We start from the raw sequence: 22,882 nt of genomic DNA on the forward strand, positions 1-22,882 counted from the left end.
ATTTGAAGAACTTTACAACCTAGCTCCAACCAACTTTTCCAGCCTTATTACACATCGTGGTCCAGTCATATTTTCATTCTATAGCCCAGTCAAACTGGTTTTCTTACTGGATCTCATACCTGACATTGCATTTCCCACTCTGTGACTTTGTACTGGCTGTTTCACCACTACTGTGCACTCTCTCTCCTAAAGCCCTTCTCTTAGAATTGCTAGTTTCTCAGGCAGACTTCAGAAAAACCTGGAAAGACTTATATGAACTGATGCTGAGTGAAGTGAGCAGAACCAGGAGAACATTGTATGTAGTAACAGCCACAGTGTGTGATGACTGACTTTGATAGACCTAGTTCTTCTCAGCCATGCAAGGACCTAAAATAATTCCAAAGGACTCATGATGGAAAATGCCATCCACATCCAGAGAAAGAACTATGGAGTCTGAATGCAGAGTGAAGCAGACTATTTTCTTTTGTTTTGTTTTTTCTTTCTTATCGTTTCTCTCATTCATTACAATTCTATACAACATGACTAATGTGAAAATATGTCTCATAGGAATGCATATGTAGAGCCTATATTGGATTGCATGTCATGTTAGGGAGGATGGGGGAGGGAGGGGGAGAAAATTAAAAACAAAAGAATTGCTAGTTTCTTTTAAGATTCAACTCAAGTTTCACATCCTACATGAGTACTTTTCTAATTTCCCTAGCTATTACTGTCCTCCCCTTAAAACACCCTGAATTTATTTTATATGTACCTATACACATAATCTCAATACTACTAATAATATTAATGTTAGTATTTTATCTTCTATAGATAATCTATGATTTATTCAATATGTTGTTTGTACATAGGTGTTTGCATGTTGTAATTCATCAACAGCAAGTGCTTTTTTTTTTGGTCCTTTCTTTGTATCTTCAATGCTTAGCACAGTGCCTTGTAGATAATAGGAAATTAATAAATGCTTGTTGACTTACTGACATATAGATGTTGTTTTTCCTAGTAAGTGCTTAATTTGTGGCTTGCTGATTGAGCTCTATGAGTGCTTTTTACTGTATCAGTGTTAACAATATAATGGATTACTTTCTTATTTCTTTTGGATATTCTCCAAAGAGGATTACCTCAATATCTTAGAAGCCTTTCTCTAGTTCTTTCAATACTTTATGGATACCAGTGCAATGCTCATGGTTATCCATCTGTTTCTCCTTGACTCCCACTCCTTCCATTTACTAGGTCTTACTGAAACCTGTCTCCCCTTAGATGACACAGCCTCCTTGGCTACTCTTTCCAGTACTGGCTGTACCTTTACTCTTTCCCCTCAGACAGAAGAGTTGGATTACTCCTTGCTCCACATTGCTTCTTCTAGATGCTCTCTCTACCTCCATCACTCAGTAACCTCTCCTCCTTTGAGGTTCATGCTATTCAAACCTACCACACAAACAAAATGCTGGTAGAGGTTGTCTTGCCGTTCTGTTGCTTTTGATTGTGTCTGACTCTTAATGACCCTATTTGGGGTTTTCTTGGCAAAGACACTGGAATAGTTTACTATTCCCTTCTCCAGCTTATGTTACAGTGGTTTGCTATTTCCTTCTCCAGCTTATGTTACAGATGAGGAAACTGAGGCAAAACAGGGTCACACCGCTAATAAATGTCTGAGGCCAGATCTGAACTCAGGAAGATTAGTCTTCCTGACTCCAGGCTATTGTCTACAGACTCCCAGGTCACTCCACTTCCTCCCTTAATGAGTTTAGTACATGGCTCACAATTTTTCTCCCCTCTCCAACTTTTGCCTTCATATTAGGGGACTTCAAAGTGCGTATTGACTCTCTCAAATATCCTAACCTCTCAATTCCTTATTCAATTCACTTCCCATGACCTACTGCTCCATCCTACCTTAGCCACACACAAAAATGGTCACAGCCTTGGTCTTGCCATCACCCAGAAATATATCAACTCCATGTTCAAGAACTCCAAACCCCTTTTATTTGGCCATAATCTATTGGCTTTTCATGTCTTTCTCTGCCTTCCCTTACCAAGCCCTACTCTTCATCTATACCATGACCTCCAATTTCAACTGACTGACCTTTCCACCGTATACCATTCCACACTTTCCCCAGGAGAAAATTTAGAGAGTGAAAACATTTAAAAGAGTGACTTCAACAGATTATACTATTTTCATATGTGGTACAGTTTGATGTTGCTAGTACATGCACTACTTCAGCTGTATAGAAACAACTAAGCTTAGCACCTAGTTAGCAAGAATATTTAGTTAAAATAGAAAACTCCCAGATGGCCTGCATTGTTAATAACATCCATCTGTCAGCTACTATAGTAATTAATTCCTCCTCTAGTTAATCTGAATTTGCCTTAATTATTTCTTACATTATTTTCACATCATGAATTGCAAAGTTGATTTGGGGGTGCTTTTACTGTTATTTTGCTCAGCTTCCAAAATTGCTAGTTAAAGTTCTAGAGAAGATAAAAATTGTACTGTCTACCTCCCTGGGTTGTTGTAAGGAAAGCCCTTTGTAAACCTTAATTAATGTGAGTTATTATTATTAAAAACTGTCTGCATTCTCAGTCTACTTCTCCATTCTAGGCTAAAACTGCTTTTCTCCAAGCCACTCAAATCTCTTTTCAACAGCTTCTCTGGTTTTGGCCTATAGAATCCCCTGGACTCTGTATCTTCTCCCTTCTTTGGGCACACAGTTATCTGATCATCTCCCCTAATGTTTCAGCTTTCAAACTTCTACATATTTTCTAAACCCAGAATTTCTGTAAGAGCTCTGAGTTTCTTCATTCTTGTACCACCTGTTGTATGTATTCTCCCGATTCGTTGTTGTTCTTCAGTCTTTTCAGTCACATCTGACTCTTCATGACCCCATTTGGGGTTTTCTTGGCAGAGATCCTGGAATGGTTTGCCATTTTCTTCTCCAGCTCATTTTATAGAGGAGGAAACTGAGGCAAACAGGGTTAAGTGACTTGCCCAGGGTCACACAGCTAGTAAGCATCTGAGGCCATATTTGAATTCAGGAAAATAAGTCTTCCTGACTCCAGGCCTGGCACTCTATCCACTGTACCACCAAGCTGCCCCATTAGTAGATTTTATAGTGCTTATCCTCTCAGAGCTTGATGGCTTTTATGTACAGTATTTTGTGTCAGGGAAGATGAGACATCAGGGGCCTGCTGCTTGTCTTGGGTTTGCAAGACAGTTTTGAGCATAGATTCATGGAACAGGAAGTAGCCCGACCATTCATTAATGGGCTTCTCCACCTCCTCTTCTTTCACCTTGGTGATTAATGGTCATCATGTAGTCTAGTTTATTGGTTTTAACAATCTTCATTGCATAGTCCAAGATGTTGGTGCATTCCATGATGTTGCAGGCCCTAATCTTGAAGACAAATATACAGAGGATGACAGTGCCCGAGCTCACATCCAGGATGACCTTGTTCCTGAATAGGTGCTGGTTATGGAACACGGAATTCATAGGGAAGTGTCTGTGTCTCATCCTTTAGCATTTCCTTGGGGAAACCAAAGTGGGAATAGAATGTCATGTTTTCACTGTGGAGCTTCTTGTGGCTCTCCAGTTGTGTGTAGGGTACTTTAATGACCTTGTTCATGACCTTGGCTGCAATTGCCAGTTTCTTTGCCCCTTCCTATCCACTTCCCACTGGTTGATGTTGATTAGGATGCTAACTCCTCCTGATACTTACAGTATGGAAGGCCTGGGTTTATAGCCTGCCTCAGATAGTAACTAATTATGTGACATTGGGTAAGATAATGTGAAAAATGATTTTAAATCTTAGTAATTAGTGTCTTGGAGACTTAGAGTTCCCCTCCAACCCCTTGCCCCTTAAGGATTCAGTCTCTTCTTTACGAGGACATTACTGATGATGAGATTGCACTGAATCTTCTTATCCTGGTCAAACCCCACACAAGCATGAATTTTTTTTTATCCTACTCAGGCTTGGGTAGAGACAGATTCTTCTGCCTGGATGGCCCAAGGCTGGGAGTGGTCTGGTATCATTGGGATGGAGGATGGTGATCTGATAAAAGAGGTATTTCCTCTGTTGGGAAGTAGGGTAATATCAGTCCCTGTTAAAAAGGTATATAAACAGGGTACCCTGACTTTCAAATCGAGCCAGTTCTAGACTGTAACTCCCATGCAATGCATGGCAAGCCAGAGAGAAATAAAAGCATGGACACACACACACACAACCTAATTTAGATTGTCTTTCTTGGATTTTTCGGGTCAACAATAGAGTACTTATTAAGGAGCTATTACATGGTAGGCACTGTGCTAAGTACCAGAGACATAAGTAGAAGTAAGCAAGATAGTTCCTGCCCTCAAGAACGTTTCATTCCAGTGGGGACAGAAAGTCTTTTTCCCTATTCCCCTATAATTATCACAGCTCACATTTATAGTGTATGGCTCTTAAAGCTCTATAAAGGACTTATCACAATATCTTTGTGATGTAGGCAGTAAAGATACCTCCCTTCTCCCCCCCTTAGGAATAACTGATGTAATAACTTGCCAGGAGTTCTAGTCCTGAATTCTTCACCACTTTTAAGGGCAAAGTGGAGAAAGATTCCTGGAATCCCCTTTATTTTCTGTTTCAGAAGGAGACCAGGCTTTACTTTGAGAATGGGTAGGAGTCCTTTGACCACGGCAGAAATACAGTCTTTGCAGCAGATCATTTCAAAATTCACTCCACTCTCCAAACTGGCTAGAAATGAGATCCTTAGACCTCTTCCCTTCTTACTAGTAGGTCCATTGGAGAATCCCTTTGGCAAACTGCTTGTTTTTTCATCTCTAGAATGATCACTTTCCTTCTCATTTCCTTAGCATTTTTCATCATTTTAAGGGATTTGACAGCCTCATCTAACTTTTCTTTCTCTTGTCTTATTAAGATTTTTCTCTTTTTATCTTACCAACAAGCTTTTCATCTTCCTCCCCTTCCTCTTCAGATCTTTCTCCTCTTCACCTTTTCCTTATATCAAGCCAGAATCTGAGATTTCATTAGGCAAAAAAAAAATTACTGCTCTGGTACATTTCAGGATTTTATGGAATCATACATTCATATTACTAGAGGGCTAATTAATAGTATGCAAACTACCACTGTGTGTAAAAAAAGGTTAAAAAGAGTTAACTGGAAACAGTACTGAATGTGGAGTCAGAAGACTTGAATTCAAATCTTGATTGTCACCCTACCCTACTCTGCCTCTGGCCTGCAATTTTCTTCATCTTCATCTGTAAGATGAGGGGGTTGGATTTAATGACCTCTAAGGTTCTTTCCTGATCTAAAGCCAGAGTCTCCAGCGAGAAATTATTTTTCTATTATATTAATAACCAATTATTAATTAGGATTCAGGCTTTTCTCCTCTGTTTCTTCATTGAGGCCTAGCTTATGTGGAAGGTCAGCCTCTAAAGAACATGGCTGATTGAGATTACTCCTAACCCTTGGGAAACATACTCTTCCATCTTGGGCCAGACACCATGCAACTAGGAGAACTTCCTTCTGTTTAGAGCCTAAACAGAATCCAGTCTGGTTGAGTTCTTGCCCCAAGGAAAACAGCCCCTATTCTTGTAGCCCTTCACTAGAATTTAGGGTGACCCAGCTCATGAAGGAGAAAATCAACCAGAGTGGTATGGGTGGAGATGGATTCCCCTGTCTGGGTTGCTGGAGGTGCCTGAGTCTCATGATCAAGCCACATTCTCAGCCGAAGGAATGGAAGTCTTCTAGCCCATTACCTCACTAAATATCCACCAATCAGGGTTGATTTTCACTTGTCAGGGGCATTCCCTTTCAAAAAATATTTGAGACTTTCAGGATCTCCTTGCTTTTGTCTTTGGTTATGGAGAGAAACCACTGACCATCACTTTATTATGCTAGCCTAATTATTAAACTGATTATTAATTGTAGGCAAACTCTGTCTCTCAGGTTTTTTCATTTGTAACACTCCATTTTAGAGATGAGATTGTTTCAATGAGAAGTAAATTTGTTAAGTATTTCTTAGCTAGTAAGTAAGGTGGGACTTGAACTCAAATCTCCTGGTTCCTGGGTTCAATACTCACTACATTATTTCAATAATTCAGACCATCATCCTCACCCTTAAATAGAATGAAACATTATTAGGTAATACTTATGTTTTTGCTTATGTACCTTTTAGGTTTTTTTTAAATTTCAAATTAATATAACACTTAAAATGCAATGTTATAGAAAAGACTGGTTTCAGACAGGTGGCATTGAAAGACAAAATCTGCATGTCCTAGGGTGACTCACTCACACATCAAAGCACAGTTTTTAACAAAGGATCTGAACACTTGAAGGGTAATGTTTATCCTCAATTGTTACAGTTTTTTTTTTAAATAATCACTTTTCAGTCTCTACTGAGAATTGGCTTTTAAGAGAAATATTTTGGAGTGAATTATTCTCTCTTCTCCCTCACTCTAGCCTAGGAAATATTGTCAAGATAACTTTTGGTTATCTGCTCTGCATTTAGCCTAGACAAAAAACAGAAAACAAAAAACCCTGGTCTGCAAAAAAAAAAAAAAAAAAGCCTTCTCTTGATTTGTGGCTTTTCAAGCATTATCTTTAAATGTGGGCATCACCTGAAAAGATTCTGAAACATCTGAAAAACATTGTCTTTGCAGGCTATTTGGAAGACTGATCACATAAAAGCAGACAGAATGGAATCTTTGGGAGCGTGTATCACTAGCTTAAAAAAGGGTTGTGTTTTCTGCTTGAATTTTAGTTGTGGAATTATTGAGATGCAACAAAGTGCACTTTGGAGCTGATGTCAGGGTTATCCACTTATGAGGAGAGAAGTCTGAAAAGTAACATTTAAATACCTCATTAGGGGCAGCGGCCCAAGCTCCCTTTAAAATTTAGTGCCCCTCCCTCTTTTTGGACTTAGTCTCTCTGTCTTTGATGTTTAGTCCTGCCCTGGGGTCCAAACAACTAACAATTAATCTTTACATTTATACAGACATGATGGTAGAGGGGGAAAAGCATTGGATTTGGAGTCAGAGGGCTTGAGTTCAAATATAGGTTCTGGAGAACTTTGGGCAAGTCACTTAAGACTTAATTTCTTCATCTTTAAATGAGAAGCTTGGGGGCAGCTAGGTGGCACAGGTCCTAGAGTCAGGAGGACCTGAGTTCAAATCCGGCCTCAGACACTTGACACAGTTGCTAGCTATGTGACCTTGGGCAAGTCACTTAGCCTCAATTGCCCTGCCAAAAAACAAACAAACAAATAAAACAAAATAAAATGATAAGCTTGGGGTAGAAGATGATCTTTAAGGTCACATATGACCTTATGGAGCTCTTGACATTCCACATCTAAGGCTTGGTTTTCCAGTCCAGATTACTCTCCATTTAGCCAATAGTCAGTTAGAGCCAGACCTACCCAAAATCAGAGTAGGCCGTCACTTATCTATAATAAGATGGTGAGGGTCTCCCCCAAACCCACCCCCCTCCCTGCCTGTCACCATAAGTGCTATGTATTTTAACTTTCTTAAAATATTATGTTACAAAGGAAGGAAATAAGCACTTAGTAAATGCCTACTGTATGCCAGGTACTGTGCTAAGCACTTTATCAAGATCATCTCATTTGATCCTCACGACTTTTCTGGGAGATGGGTACTATTATTATCCACATTTTACAGAAGAAGAAACAGGCAAATAGAGTTTAGGGGACTTGTCTAGAGTCAGACAACTAGTAAATATCTAAGGCCAGATTTGAACTCCAGCCCAGTGGTCTATCTAGTAAGCTATCTAGCTGCCTAAGGAAGGGGAATGTTAGCAGAAATCTTTATTCGATTATCTATAGCTGGGGTGATGTGAGAGGGACAGAAGCTGGGATAGTGGTAAGGCAGAGTCCAGAGTGAGAATGATGCCTGGTTTGGGTGTGTTGCCACATTAAAGGGACACTTGACAACCAATGGGTAACATGTAGATGCTGGAGGCAATGGAAGGAAAATCCCAAAGAAAGATACTGGATCCCTAGGGGCATAGACACATTGCTCCTTTTGGAGATGCCCAGCATCCAACTGAAGGTTATTCAGCCCCATTTCCCAATTACCTTTATTTATATGCGGCCCTTAGCTCATGAGAGGCAGTGTGGCATAGTAGATAAAGAATCATTCTCAGATCAAGGAATACCTGAATCCAAGTCTCACTTCTGAAATACTGGCTGTGTGACCTTAGGCAAGTCACAACCTCTCAATGTTCTAGGCAACTCTAAGACTATACATTGCAAAGAAGCACAGGTAGAAAGGGTTCCTTCAATTCTTTTATTAATAATGTCATAGGTCCAGTCCTTACCCCATAGCTAATAAAGAGCTCATTAGTACAAAATTCTTGCACATCTCCTAAGGACAGATTTTTGCATCTCATTTTCAGCACAGCCCTATGGATTGATCAATCAATCAAACATTTATTAAGTGCCTACTATATGCCAGGCACTGTGCTAAGCACTGGGGATACAAAAAGAGACAAAGACAGTCCCTGCGCTAACGGAGCTTACAATCTAATAGGAGAGACAACATGCAAACCAATATATACAAAGCAAGCTATATACAGGATAAAATGGGGAATAATTAAAAGAAGGAAAGCACTGGAATTAAGAAGGCTAGGGAAGTCTTCGTATAGAAAATGGGATTTTAGTTGGGACTGAAAGGAAGCCAGGGAGGTCAGGAGTCAGAGCAGAGGAGGGAGAGCATTCCAGGCTGGGGGACTGTTATCAAAAGATAAAGAATTAGTCTTGTGACATTTTATGATTAATATATTAAGTTAATTTTTGTTTTGTTTTAGACTTGTGACTTTATCCCTATGGGTAACATCAGGTAAGAAAACTCCCTTAGTCTCTGTATTATACATTTTATTTATTATTTATATGTAATACATATGATATAGAAATCTATGATAATATATGACATATTTTGATTATATTTTATATATTGTCTATATGTAACATGATATATAATTGTGTTGTTAATTATAATATACATAATATAAATTACAGCTACACTGTAATTTATAGTCAGATTTCTGCTTGGACAAAGAGAAGTCTTGACTTGCTGGGCCACATCTTAGACAGGACAAAGACAGGGGCCAGGTCTGTGAGTTCACTTGGCTTAGGGAACTCCCTGGATGAAGAAATCCCTTCTACTAATGCTGTCCACACTCTCTCTGCAAAATAGGCTGAGAAAGTTGTCCACAGCACTGAGAGGTTAAGCAGGTTTCAGAGGCAGGCATTGAACCTAGATCTCCTAAGGTCTGAGGCTGGCTCTCCATCTGATGCCCCTTGCTACAGCTCCACATCCGAAGAGATACCAAAAACCCCATACTGATTACCACTAAGAAAATTAGATGCTCATGTCCAAAAGGTAAGCCTGGGGTGGGGCTGGGGTTCACTTTCTCAAATCACTCCACCTCCCTAATAGTACCTACTTGGGAGAAGGCAGCAATTCACTAAGCCCTGACTTGCCTCTATAAGGTTTATCATCCTCTGCCCTCTTGTGGCTAGGTTATCTCTGAATATTGTCTTGGTCTCTTGAGAGAAACTGGCAAGGCCTTTTTTGAGCCTTTGCCCACTGGAAAACACAGGACAGCATAAGATCTAAGAGCTATAAAAGCATCTGCCTGTGCCAAACTCAGAAAAATAACACTTTCAAATAAATTCTGTGAGTTACTGGAGTTTAGCACACCAGCAGCTTGTAATTGGTTAAAGCTAACATTAAACCATAACAACTTAGGTTTATACAGGATCATGGGATCATAGATTTAGAGCTGTAAGGGACCTCAGAGTATTTTGGTTTATCACATTTTTAACAACACATATTTAACAATAATGCTGTGAGGTAGGAAGTCCACCTATTATTCCGTCATTTTTCAGTCGTGTCCGACTCTTTGTGACCCCATTTGGGGTTTTCTTGGCAAAGATACTAGAGTGGTTTGCTATTTCCTTCTCCAGCTGATGAGGAATGCAGATGAGGAAACTGAGGCAAACAGGGCTAAGAGACTTGCCCAGGGCATCACACAGCTAGCATCTGAAGCCAGATTTGAATTGAGGAGGTTGTCTTCCTGTTTCTCAGCCTAGTGCTCTATCCACTGCGCCATCTGGCTGCCTCACATTTCTTGATATCCCCCTTTTTAACAAGGGAAAGAACTAAGATTCAGAGAAATGAATGTGTGACTTACCCACAGAGTAACGTTGACTCTGTGATTTGAACCCAGATTTTTCCTGACTCCAGGTCCGGTGCTCTATACCTTGGACAAACTAGGCACTGTTAGAGCAGTTCACACTTGTTTTAAGATTTCTAAAGTGCTGTCCTCACACCAACCGTGTGAGATGGGCAATGCAAGAATTATTATCCCTACTTTACAGATAAGAAGACTGAGGTTTAGAGAACTTAAGAGACCTAGAATCATATAGCTAGAAAATAGAAAAGGTAGGGTCAATAATAATAATAGCTAACATTTACATAATGATTACAAACATTATCTCATTCTATCTTCACAACATCTTACAGATGAGGAAACTGAGGCAGAGAGCTTAAGTGACTTGCTCAAGGTCACATATCAGAGGTCATATTTGAACTCGGGTTATCTTGACCCTAGGCCTAGCTCCACTTTGTCACCTCTGCCTCAGAAGACTCACAGTATCTTAAGTCTTCTGAATCCAAGTCCAGAGCTCTTTCCACTAAACCATGATGCCTACCTACAGACAGTAATAGCTAACAATTATTTTCTACATACTTATTTTTGTTGGGGTTTTTTAGACAACTCTCCAAGGGAAAATAATATTTTGGGAATGAAAAGCCACATGGAGGAACCATATAATCATTCAGATTTAAATACTATGGCTCTGTCAAATCCTGGACTCTCTGGGACTTCAAAGGGGATTGCACGTGTATAAAGGATTCAAGGGACCTCAGAGGTCACCCCTTCCCACGTCTCTGACTCTGGAGCTCTTTCCCTTTCTCCTCTATTCCATGCATGTGGACTGCAGATGTGTTTGGATTCTCCTGATCCAAGTCCTTCAATGCTAGGGTCAAATTATGTCACTTAGGAACGCGAAGAATAGTTTCCTCCCTATACTACCCTGGCCACAGTCTGCCACTACCACACCCATAGCCCTAGCTAGACATTTAGTTGTGGGTGTCTAGGGAAGTGAAACGTAAATATGTCTTCAAACTCCAGTCTCAACATCTGGTACACCTGCCACACCCATGACCCAACCTCACTGGGCAGGGACCCTAAAAAAACTCCTAACAACAAAAAATAATGTATGTATTATAATATATAAACAAAATATGATAATCTATTTACAATATATTATAATTAATGGCACAATTATATATTATATTATATATAGACAATATATGAGATATAATCAAAATATGTCATATACTATGATAGATTTCTATATCATATGTGTTACATATAAATAATAAATAAAATGTACAATAATTATATAATTTAGGTTTATATATAATTATAATAAGCTTGGTTAGAAATGTTGACTTTACAACTAAGAGGATAAATTAGACTAAAATAGCTTACAATCATAGAGCACCAAAGCCTTGCCTTATCGTGGTTCTAATCTTCCCTTCTCTGGGCCTTAGGTTCCTTAAATAACCCCTAAGGTATCTTTCCATCTCTAAATATATGACTGTAATCTATCCATGGGTATCCAATACATGGTTTAACTTGGGCCTGTTCTTACTCACTGAACACTGAGGCCTGATCTTATCCCAGGGCCAGCCACTATGCTTACTCTGGACCTCAGCCTCCTCATTTGTAAAATGCAGGGGTGAGACGATAGCTCCTAAAGTCCTTTCCCCCTAGGATCTTTGGGCTTCTTGACTCCAAGGGCATCCATTATTTCACATCAATATAACCAATGAGGCTTGCTTTGTAAAACATAATATCGTTACTTTTTCCTCACTCCATCTAAATATCTATCAGCATTCTTATCCGTTCTCTTTCCTTTTTTCTATAAATGTTCATAGATAGAGCCTACTCCGTTCTGGGTTTTCTTTTTTTGGCTTTGTATTATTTCCTAAAGATATTTCCCTTTTTCTTAATTCTTGTTAATCTTAATTATATTATGTTATCTATTACACTCGGGCCACTAGGTGGCACGATGGATAGAGTGCCAGGCCTGAAGTTAGGAAGATTCATCTTCCTGAGTTCAAATTTAGTCTCAGATCCTTACTAGCTGTGTGATCCTGGGCAAGTCACTTAACCCTGTTTCACTTAACCCTGTTTGCCTCAGTTTCCTCATCTATAAAATGAGCTGGAGAAGGAAATGACAAACCACTCCACTATCTTTGCCAGGAAAACCACGAAAATGGGCATAAAGAGTTGGACATGACTGAAATGGCAGAACAACAAAAATCTATTGCACCAACATATTGCAATTTACCGAATTGCCCCACAGTTATTGGGTATTTAGTTTGCTTCCAGGTTGTGTGTTATTTTTTTTTACAATTATAAGTAGTACTGCCATAAAATTATTTGAACACATATATCTTTTCTCATTTGTTTAATGGCTCCTAAAAATAATATTTCTAGGCTACGGCCCAACAGTTGAATTATTACATCCATGAATTTCTTTATAGGCTTCATTAATGTCTTCACTCAATGGATATGGTGGACTTCAAAAATTTCCCATTACCAAAAGAGATGGCTCTGGTTCTCTTCAATATCTTATTAGGATGTGGGACCCATCTACAGAACCATAACTAACTGGCCAGGGTCCAGTGGCCTTTGGCACAAGTACGTATACCCTAAAGAACAAGGATAAGTTTGGAGTAAAGTTTCTCCCTATGGAACTTGGCAAAACTGCATGCTCTCTACTCCTTAGATAGAATTGGATTCAGAGTAGAAAACCTCAGAGGTTTTCCAGTTGAACTCTTGCCCATAGCATGAATCTCCTCCACAGTATCCCTGGTATGTGGTGATTCACCTTCAGATAGCAATATGGAACTCATGTTCTCCTGATGTGGCTCACTCCACTTTTGGACAGCTCTAATTATTTGATAATATTTCCTTATCTTGACCCCAAATTTGTCTCTCTCTAAATTCTACCCATTGCTTTTAATTCTATCTTCTGAGACCAAGTGAAACAAATTTTTTTCTACCATGAAACAGCCCTTCCAATCCTTGAAGCCAGTATCAATTCCCTTATATTATCGCCACCCTAGTTAAGTCTTCTCTTTTCCAGGTCCTTCCATTTGATCCTCACATGACATGAGTTTTGTTGTTCAGCCACTTCAGATTTTGTTAGTCATTAAACATTTATTAAGCATCTAGTATATGCCAGGCACAATGCTAAGTGCTGGGGATATAAATATGAAAAAGAATAATGGTTTTCCAACTCCAGGAGTTTTTAATATAATGAAGGAAGACACACACAAAAGGAAGCTGAAAAGGGGAAGGGAGGATACCAAGTGCAGAGGATGAGGAAGTTGTGCAGTTGGGTGGGAAAAGATGACATGACTGTCCTTGGTCCCCTTTTTAAGTGGAGTATCTGGGACAGGGTGGGGAACCTGTGTTGTTGAGGCCACATGTGGCTTTCTAGGTCCTTGGGTGTGGCCTTTTTACAGAACAAATTCTTTTATTAAGGGGATTTGTTCTGTGAAGTTTGGATTCGGTCAAAGGGCCACACTTGAGGACCTAGAGGGCTACATGTGGCCTTGAGGCCAGAGGTTCCCTGCCCCAATCTGGGAGGAAACCTCTCACCAGCACCCTTTACCTACTCCAATCAGAGGGAGGAGCTCCAGAGATAGGAGATGCCAAGGAGGTGTGAGTTTCAGAGTTGATGTGATCTTATAGGAAGGTTAGCTTCTGGAGACAATGATGAAGTCCAAGAGACCAGCATGGTGAAATGAAGCATTTCAATGTCCCTCCTAAACTGTAGTGTCCAGAGCTAAATATAACACTCTGGATGTGCTTTGTTTGACATAGGGAAGAGTATAGTGAGCAGACTCTGGACTTCCACATTCTACTAGCATAGTGGGTCCTTATTCTGGACACTATGCTTCTATTAATGCAAACCAAGATCAGGTTAACCTTTATTTTTTGGTCCCTCATTAGAACTGTAATTTCTTACTTGTACGTAGTTAGCAATATCGTAACCTTGCCAAAATAGGATTTTTTGGGTTGTGTTGAAAAAGAGTATATTGCTGCTGATAACTTACTATAAAAGTAATTCATGCCCCAAAGAATATCCAAAACTTGGGACTGAACAGGCCTGAGTCTAATCTCAGGAGCTGATTCCCCAAGAGTCCTCATTGTCCTTACCTGGAGTTTATTTCAGGAAGTTCTCCAAATATAGCATAGATATAGCTCATATCTAGGTTTCCCCAAGTGTGAGTTGACAGGGTCTCTAGCTCCCATATGCACACCCAAGGTAACAATATGGGTATGAGCAGGAAAAGATAGCTTTTATTCCATCCCAGACAAAATGCAGAGGATGCCTAGGCACAGAATCCAATACACTGATAAAGAAAATAAAACATGGGACAGACAAGGGGTCCGTAAACAGAACTGTACTTGGTGATACCACCAGGGCAAACATTCTAGTAAAATCTATCTTTATCTCACAAGATCCTTCAAAGCGTTCCCCCTGACCCCTGCCCCCAACCCTGACCAGACTCATAATTACCTTTGCTATTTGAGCTCCCTCTAAAAGGCAAATACATCTCAGGGATGCTGGACCCTTCCCTCTAGACCTGCGCTGTCTAAAGATTTTACTGTAATAGTGGGAGTGGTGTGCTATAGTGGGGTTAAAGACAAGAAGACAGTTCACATTCAACCTTTGACACATACAACTGGTGTGACTGGGTAAGCCATTTAACTTATCAGCTCCTGAAGCAACTCTTTACATTTATAGAACAAATACTAATGTGCATTGGTAAAGGGGTTTCCTCAGAAGTACTCCCTACATAAATGAAATCAGAGATCTGAACAAAGTCCTGATCTCTTCCCTGCTCCTTCCACCCCCAAGTTGTGGCTTTTTCCTTATAATTCCTCTCCATGCTGGAGTCACGTGGATGACTCTCTTCTTTTTTCAAGCAGCATGCTGCTCAGGAACTCTCCTCTCTCCTAGAAGGACAGTTCTCAACTCTCAAAGATAATGTTACCATTGAGGCAAGTCAAGACTGGCACTACTTAAGAAATCTCCCTTCTCTGGCTGGAAGGCTAGATTCCAGGATAATGCTTGCCTAGCAACTTGAAATCCCTCGCTCCTCAATAGCTCACTGAGATCCAGCGACATTGGCCATGTCTTCTCTTTGTCTGAGTAGGTAAGCACATCTATTTCCATCATGTATTTCTATAGGAACTCTACAGTTGTCATAGCTGCTGCCATCTCTTGGGTTAGGAAAGGTAATTGTGTTTGGAAGGCTCTAGGTGAACATATGTAATTCTGATATAATTCCTATTAGATAGTGAGCTACCAGAGAACAGGAATTGTTTTGCATGTCTTTATACCTCCAGAGCTTAGCACGATGCCTGGCATATGGTATTTGCTTAATAAATGCTTATTGATTGAATTATGGATGTGCTATTGTTCCCAGGCCATCATTACTGGTTGTGGATGGGAGAAAGAGTACATAGACTATATAAATGAATGAATGAATGAAACTCCAATAGAGGATTAAACCTTGAACTCTCAATGAGCCCCATTTATACAAGGAAGGAAATAGTTAACAGTGGTACACTTTCTAAGATCGCAGGCTGGAGAAGAAACTAGAGTTTTCTTGAATAATGTCAGGGAAGGCAGGGAACTTGCAACAAGCACTTTCTTAGTGCTTGGGCAGGAAAAACCAAAGGTTAGATGATAATTTCTGACTGGGAAAACTAGAAGTTAGTAAGAGAGACTCTGTGGTTGGATCGGTCTGTGTTTTTTCAGCAGAAAGTCACAAGTTAAGACTCATTCTAAGGCTCTGCCTCTCCATAAATTTCTTGGGTTGGCCATGAATAGACAGACTTTTGACAATTAATGCTCAAGAAGATTGTGAGTACTCTCTTATGCCAGCATCACTCTAGTGATTTCAGAATTCTGGGAATCTCCTGATACGACGATTACAGTGAGATCTGTTTGAAAATGCCTATAGACATCCCGGAATGACAAAATCTCAGAGTTGGAAGGGACATGAGAGGCTGTAATGGCAATCAGGGTGGTACTTTGTGCTGTTTTGTTTTGTTTGGACTGCTTCTCAGCACTAAGGCAGTCAAGTGCCTTTGAGTCTTGACTTTGTTTCAATCAGGAATCTTTGATTGAATCAGGAGTCTTTGATGACCTGCTTAATTCGAGGGAAGGCCTAGGTCACATGGGTTTGAGTTGCATGGTTGTGATGGCCGTTGATCCTGAAGAAGTGTATATGTACTCTAAGGTTAGAATTTTGCTTGGAGCTCACTCATTGAAAGAGTATTGGTGTGAAGACTTTGAGTAGCCATTAAGGAGCTCCCTGGCTTTGAAAACCCAGATGTTGGTGCTTCTCTCTCTGGTAACTATGTATGTATAGCTTTGGTCAGACAGCTAGAAGCCTGTCTGTTGATTTGTGTTATTTGCTCTGTTTGTAATTTCTGTTTGTATTTGCTCTGAAGTTCAGGGTGTTGACTTCTTCCCCTGAACTAAGTGACTGATATATGTATGTTTAATTAAAGTGAGATTGTAAACCGCTTAAAGTTGTTTTCCTTAGAAAAGCAGTTGAAAGAAGCCGTGCTAGCAGCCCTCCTGTGTGCTGGTGTTATTGGCCTTATACAGCCATAGTAGCTGCAAGTAATATTGTTGTTATAGAGGCTATCTAGTTTGTTAAATTGTACTTGAACAACAATATTCTGTAATATACATGACAAATAATTACCCAGCCTTTACTTACATATTGCTAGTGAGGGGGCACCCAGTAACTCATACTCCCTACTGTTCCCAAACCTGGACTCATGTAAAGTAGAAATATAGCTGCTTTAACAAGCCTTGACAGGTAGGAATTGTGTTTTGTACTTTTTTGTATCCCCACAGTATGGAAGTGTACTTGAAGACATCCTCTCTTTCTTTTTTAATTGTAATGAGCTAGAGGGTCTCGTGAATGGTCTGGATTTAAATCTTAGATGACCAGCAGCAACAGTTTCCTTTGGGCTATGAATTCTACTCTACACTATGAATTCCTACCTCCACTCCATTTCTGTTTTATTTAGAAGCCTCAGAAGTTGACTATGACACAATGTGTTGACCCTCTTTTAACCTTCTCCAACTTTCTTTTTGTGGGGAATTTTGGCTTTTAGATGGAAGCTCAATTGCTGTATCTGGTCCTTGTACATACATTTCTTGTCTTAGAGTTGTTTTGGATGAAGCAAATAAACAAAAAAACAACTTGTAAACTCCTTGGGTGGTTTTGGGACAGAGGCAGAGGCCCTAGAGATGAAAAATAAAGGCAAGAACATCTTGTTCACCAATGTAGGTTATCAGCCTCAGTAGAAGGAAAACTAACTAATCCTGAATTATGAAGTGGCATTTTGTTGTTTAGTTTTTTTTCAGTTATGTTCAACTCTTCATGACCCCAGTTGGGGTTTTCTTGGCAAAGATACTGGAGTGGTTTGCCATTTATTTCTCCAGCTCATTTTACACACGAGGAAACTGAGGCAAACAGGGTTGATTGACTTGCCTAAGGGTCACACAGCTAGTAAGTATCTGAGACTGGATTTGAACTCATAAAGATGAGTCTTCTAGAGTCTAAGTCCAGTGCTCTATCCACTGCACCACCTAGAGATAGCATTTTACCACTCTTTTAATGGGTGCTACCATACCTGTGATTTCATTGGCATGGAGAGCTCCCCATGAGGGAACTCTCTCTACCAATGGAGATCAATACCTGCTGTGCAATTTATAATTGACTAGGGTTTTGAGAGACACATAGCCAGAATATGCCAGAGATAGAAACTGAACTCAGATCTTCCTTACTCCAACATTGGCCCACTATCCACTAAACCACACCGCACTGGAGTCTTACTGCTCAACATAGATCAATACTTCAACAAGAGGGGTGGGAAAGACAATTGGTTTAACAGTACCTTAGACGGCATGGGCTTCTTGAAGGTGATTTCAGCTTGAAGCCAAACTCCTCGTGGGGACTCCAAAACCGACCAGATTTTCTCTTGGACTACATGGTTCTCTTCGAATATATAGACAGCTAAGGTGTCACTCATTTTAAAAAATCCATATATGGCATAATAAAAACGTAGACAATACTGCAAATTTCCTGGTAGGGAGGGACCATAGAGACGTCCGATGTAGCCTGGCTGTGATGTGAACTTTGTATTTGCCAGCAAGTAATAACCTGAAAATAGCAGAAGTTAGTTGTAGCTTAAATCCTATAGATCTGATATTAAAACATTAAACAAAAATGAGAAAAAAACCACTTCTGTTATTCTCATAGATTTTGTTGATTGACATAATTTCCAAGTCTAGGGCTTTCAGTGATAGGATATATGTTTTACAGAGCTGTATTAAAATAGGGGCAGATGGAGGACTCTACAATAAGCTCCATAAGCCATTACTACTATGAAGCTGCTTACGGAAAGATTCCAGTCATCACAGTAGATTAATATAGTGGGGTTTTCCCCCTAATTCACAAAACAAAAAAGGCTAAATCTGTCTTGGGGCAGCTTGGCCCCTTGGCTGACAACCTGACTGATGTTTGGTGCTCATGGCTGCTGGACAATAAAGGTGAGCTTAGGCTATAGAGCAGATCATTTATTCCTGTCTTTGTACTGACCAGTTGGTCCTGAAGAGATAAGGGTCTGCTTGGGGCCTGAGAAAGTAGGATGAGCAACAGTTCCCATAGCTAGTGGTTGTATGCTATTCTTCCGTCACCTCTTATGACCCGTATATGTGTTTTAAAGCTGAGCTCCTGTCTGGGAAGGTGTAAATCAAACGTGATCTCTCGGGTTCGGAGAGCTTCTTCTCCCATCCTCCTACTTTTTCCCCCACCAAGTATAAAGATCAAATTCTTTTGGGGTAAGTGTGGAAATGATGAACAATAAAGTGGTAGCTATAGGGTAGACGAGGGGTTCTTAACCTGACGTCTGTGAATTTTTCTTTTTTCAAAAAAAATTTTTGATAATTGCATTTCAATATAATTTGTTTCCTTTCTAATCCCATGCATTTTATTTTATGCACTTTTAAACAAGATTTTTACTGAGCCAGTCTCTAACCTGAGAAAGACAAAACACCAGGGCAGAGACAAAGTGCCAGTAATCAGGTAGCCATTTAATTAATTAGTTTCATTATGAGGAACAGATTTGCAAATCAGGAATTCTCTTGATCAGAATTCCACCTAGTTGTAGTAAAGGCACAGATTGCATACATAAAGCGTGATGGAAAAGGAGGGGGAAAGTAGATTACAAACAATCGTTTCCAGGGCCAGGGTGGTTTCCCACTACCAGCCCACAAATCCCACAATACTAAGGTACAAGTGTCCTGAAGTTCTGTGGGAACAGCATTGTTCAAATCTTTGGGGGCCATCACTTGGTGGGTCACAGGACCAGAGTTCTGTGACAGGAACAGGTTCTACAATCTTTGATTTGCTTCACTTTAGGTGCAGGCACAAGGATGCCAGTGATTGCGAGCGTTGTCAAAGTCTGATCATTTCGAGCTGCATTGTGAGCTTCTGACTCACAAGCTAGAAGACACAATTCTGAAAAATCTAATCTATTAGTATATTCACTACACATACCATATAGAGTATTATAAAAGTCATAATTCCTTTCACATCTTAAAAATAGTATTTCAATAAAGGGTCCCAAAGGTTAACAAAGGGTTCCATGACACAAAAAGGTTAAAAACCCCTGACAGTGGAAAGAGCCCACAGAGAAGGAGTCAGGAGGCTTAGGCTTGAGTCCCAATTTTGTCACTTAACCACAGGCAAGGTACTTGGCCTCTCTGTGCCTCAGTTCCCTCAGCCATAAAATGAAGATAACAATAACAGCTTAGCATCTTGAAATGCCGGAGCACCCAGTCTGGAGTCAGGAAGACCTGAGTTCAAATTTGGCTTCAGACACTTACTAGCTGTGTGACCCTAAGCAAGGCACTCCCCCTCAGTTTGCCTCGGTTTCCTTATCTGTAAAATGGGGATGATAATAGCACCTATTTCCCAGGTTTATTCTAAGGATCAGGTAAGATACTAATTGCAAAGCTCTTAGCACAGTGCCTGGCGCATAGAAAGTGCAACATAAATACTAGCTACAAGAATAATAATGACAATTATTATTACATAGCACTTAAAAGTTTTCAAGGCACTTCATGCTTATTATATTTATTGTCTTTGATCCTCACAACAACCCTTTGAGGCAGGTGCTACCATTATATCATATTATTATGTTAACATCATATATTATATAAAAATAATTACATAATGCTCACATAATTATATAATATAATAATTATATAGAAGGATTAAAGATGATATACTGCACCATATATGTTATATAATGTGTGTTCTGTAATATATTAATATAATCATATTAATATATTACACAGTATCTTTGATCCTTACCAAAACCCTTTGAAGTAGGTATTATTATTATCTCCACTTTACAGATGAAGAAACTGAGAGACGTCAGGTGACTTGCCCAGGATCACACAGGTATCTGAAGCAGAGATTAGAACTCAGCTCTTCCTTACTCCAGGTTCAGCATTCTATCCTTCATGCCACCCGGCTGCCCATCTGCTTGTGTATGTATGTATATATGTATGTATGTATGAACACATATATATATATACATATAAAAATATATATGTAATATTTTATTTTTTCCCCCAATTACATGTTAAAATAATTTTTAATGTTCTTTTTTGTTTTGAGCTCCAAATTCTAGACCTCCCTTCCTTGCTCTGCTCTCCCCTCCCTGAGACAGTAAGCAATCTGGTATAGGTTATAAATGAGCTATCATATATGCCTATTTACTTTTATTACCTCCTTCAGTAGGGTAGTTGCAAGTAAAACCCTTTAGAAATGTGAGTAGTTGTTTTTGTTGGTCCCAGAAGACAGAGGCATGAACAAATAGAGTCATTCTTCTCCCCTTTGCCCATCTCTGCCCTTTGCTCTACTTGGTACCTACCCTCTCATCACTTGGGTCTCCAGCTTGTACCATACTGATTCTCAAACTGTTCTTTCAACATGTCCTTCGGTTGTTTTAATGCTGTGTGTAAACTGTGAGCACTTAAGAGAGTAGAGGTGATATCATCTTTATTTATTGTCTCCTTTTTCCCATTCCCTTTCATTGTAGTTTATTTCACAATGTGGGCTCTCAGAAATGCTCACCGATCAGCTGTGGAATTCTTGCTGCTTGGGATGAAAATGGACCATTTTCTTTGCTCTCAGAGTACTTAAGGGTCAGCTGAGGATACTAGTTTCTAAAAGGGCCCATTAACTGCCAAATCAAAATTCTTAATTCAGATTCCTGCTACTAAGTATGTGGTGCTGTGGAAGGAGCGCTGAGCTTGGAGTAAAAGGCCTGATGCCCGCTCTGCCACTTACCACCCTTGTGACCTAATTTCTCTGGGCCTCAGTTTCTTCATCTGTGCAGTGAGAGGGTTGAACTTGATCACTAAAGTCCTTCTAACTCTAGTGCTGTGATCCTCACACATCACTACTCTTGAGCCTAGCTTCTCCTCTTGAAATGAGTATCCTAAAGTTTGACCATTCCTAGGGCAACTGTTATTAGGAATCAAGCAGCTTGAGTTCCAACTTAGCCTCAAGTTGGATGATTTTAAACAATCAATTGTCAATTCCTTCTTCAGAGATACAGTTTATAAAATGCTTCAAAAGAGCCTCAGTTGGAGACTAAAGTAAAAGAGGGGACCCCACCACCCCCACCACACCCACATAGCATTTGGATGTACCAAATCCTGTAGTGTGGTCTCCTGCTCGGTACATATTCGGTTTTACTTTTACTCTGCTCCAGCCAGGACCATCTTTATCTTGATAGAAATTGCACAGATTTTCCTCAAAATCACAGCTTGCTTCTGAAGCATCAAAAGAAAGCCCTGCAAGAAGTAAATCACTGGTTAAAGTATTGCTATGTATAAATATCTGAATGTCTGTCAAACCACAGGAAACAGGACACACAGTAGTGATGTAATAGGTAAGAACACTGGATTTTGACATTAGAAGACCCCGTTCTTTTTTAAATTAAATAATTTTTTTCAATTATCAAGCATTGGGTTTTTCTTCTCCCCATCTTTTCCAGTCCCCAACTTTAAAAAAAAAGAAAAATCTTATAAAGAATAATCAGAGTCAAGCAAAACATATTTCCCTATTGGCAATGTCTGAAAATATGTCACTCAGCTTATTAGTCTATCACCTCTCTATCAGAAACTGAATGATCACTGCTTTGATCAGAGTTCTTAAGGCTTTCAAAATTGTTCATTTTTACAATGTTGAGGTTATTAGTATGAATCGTTCTCCTGGTTCTGCTCACTTCACTCTGCATCAGTCCACACAAGTCTTTCTAAGTTACTCTGAAACCATCTCTATCTTCATTTCTCATATCACAACAATATTCAATTATATTCATAAACCATAATTTGTTTCCAGGGGTGGGGAACCTGACGTCTCAAGGCCACATGGCCTCCAGCTCACAGGTTCCCCACCCCTGGTGGCCATTCTGCAATTTATGAGCATCCTCTTAGTTTTCCATTTTTTTTTTACCCTACCAAAAGAGATGATAATAAATATTTTTCCTACATACAGGAACCTTTGGTCTCTTTGGGGTATAGGGCTTCTGTCACTTTCTAGTTTTATAATCTTGAGTAAGGTGTAGGATCATAGATTTAGGGGGAAAGGAAGGGAACAATCCTTCACTAAACACCT

The 22,882-nt window shown here is 39.7% G+C and overlaps 1 protein-coding gene across 1 annotated transcript in view; it reads right to left on the reverse strand.

Annotated features, from left to right (window-relative positions):
• Window positions 1-22,882, reverse strand: part of MAMDC2 (MAM domain containing 2) — a 223,208-nt gene that overhangs the window by 60,931 nt on the left and 139,395 nt on the right. The window contains exons 8-9 of the mRNA XM_036737380.1: window positions 21,913-22,056; window positions 18,081-18,346 (exon numbers count right to left, since the gene is read on the reverse strand). Of these exons, the coding sequence (XP_036593275.1) occupies window positions 18,081-18,346; window positions 21,913-22,056 (410 nt within the window). The remainder of the gene's footprint in view (window positions 1-18,080; window positions 18,347-21,912; window positions 22,057-22,882) is intronic.

Source organism: Trichosurus vulpecula, chromosome 9 (assembly GCF_011100635.1).
Source record: "Trichosurus vulpecula isolate mTriVul1 chromosome 9, mTriVul1.pri, whole genome shotgun sequence".
In the NCBI taxonomy this organism is placed as follows: Eukaryota; Metazoa; Chordata; class Mammalia; order Diprotodontia; family Phalangeridae; genus Trichosurus; species Trichosurus vulpecula.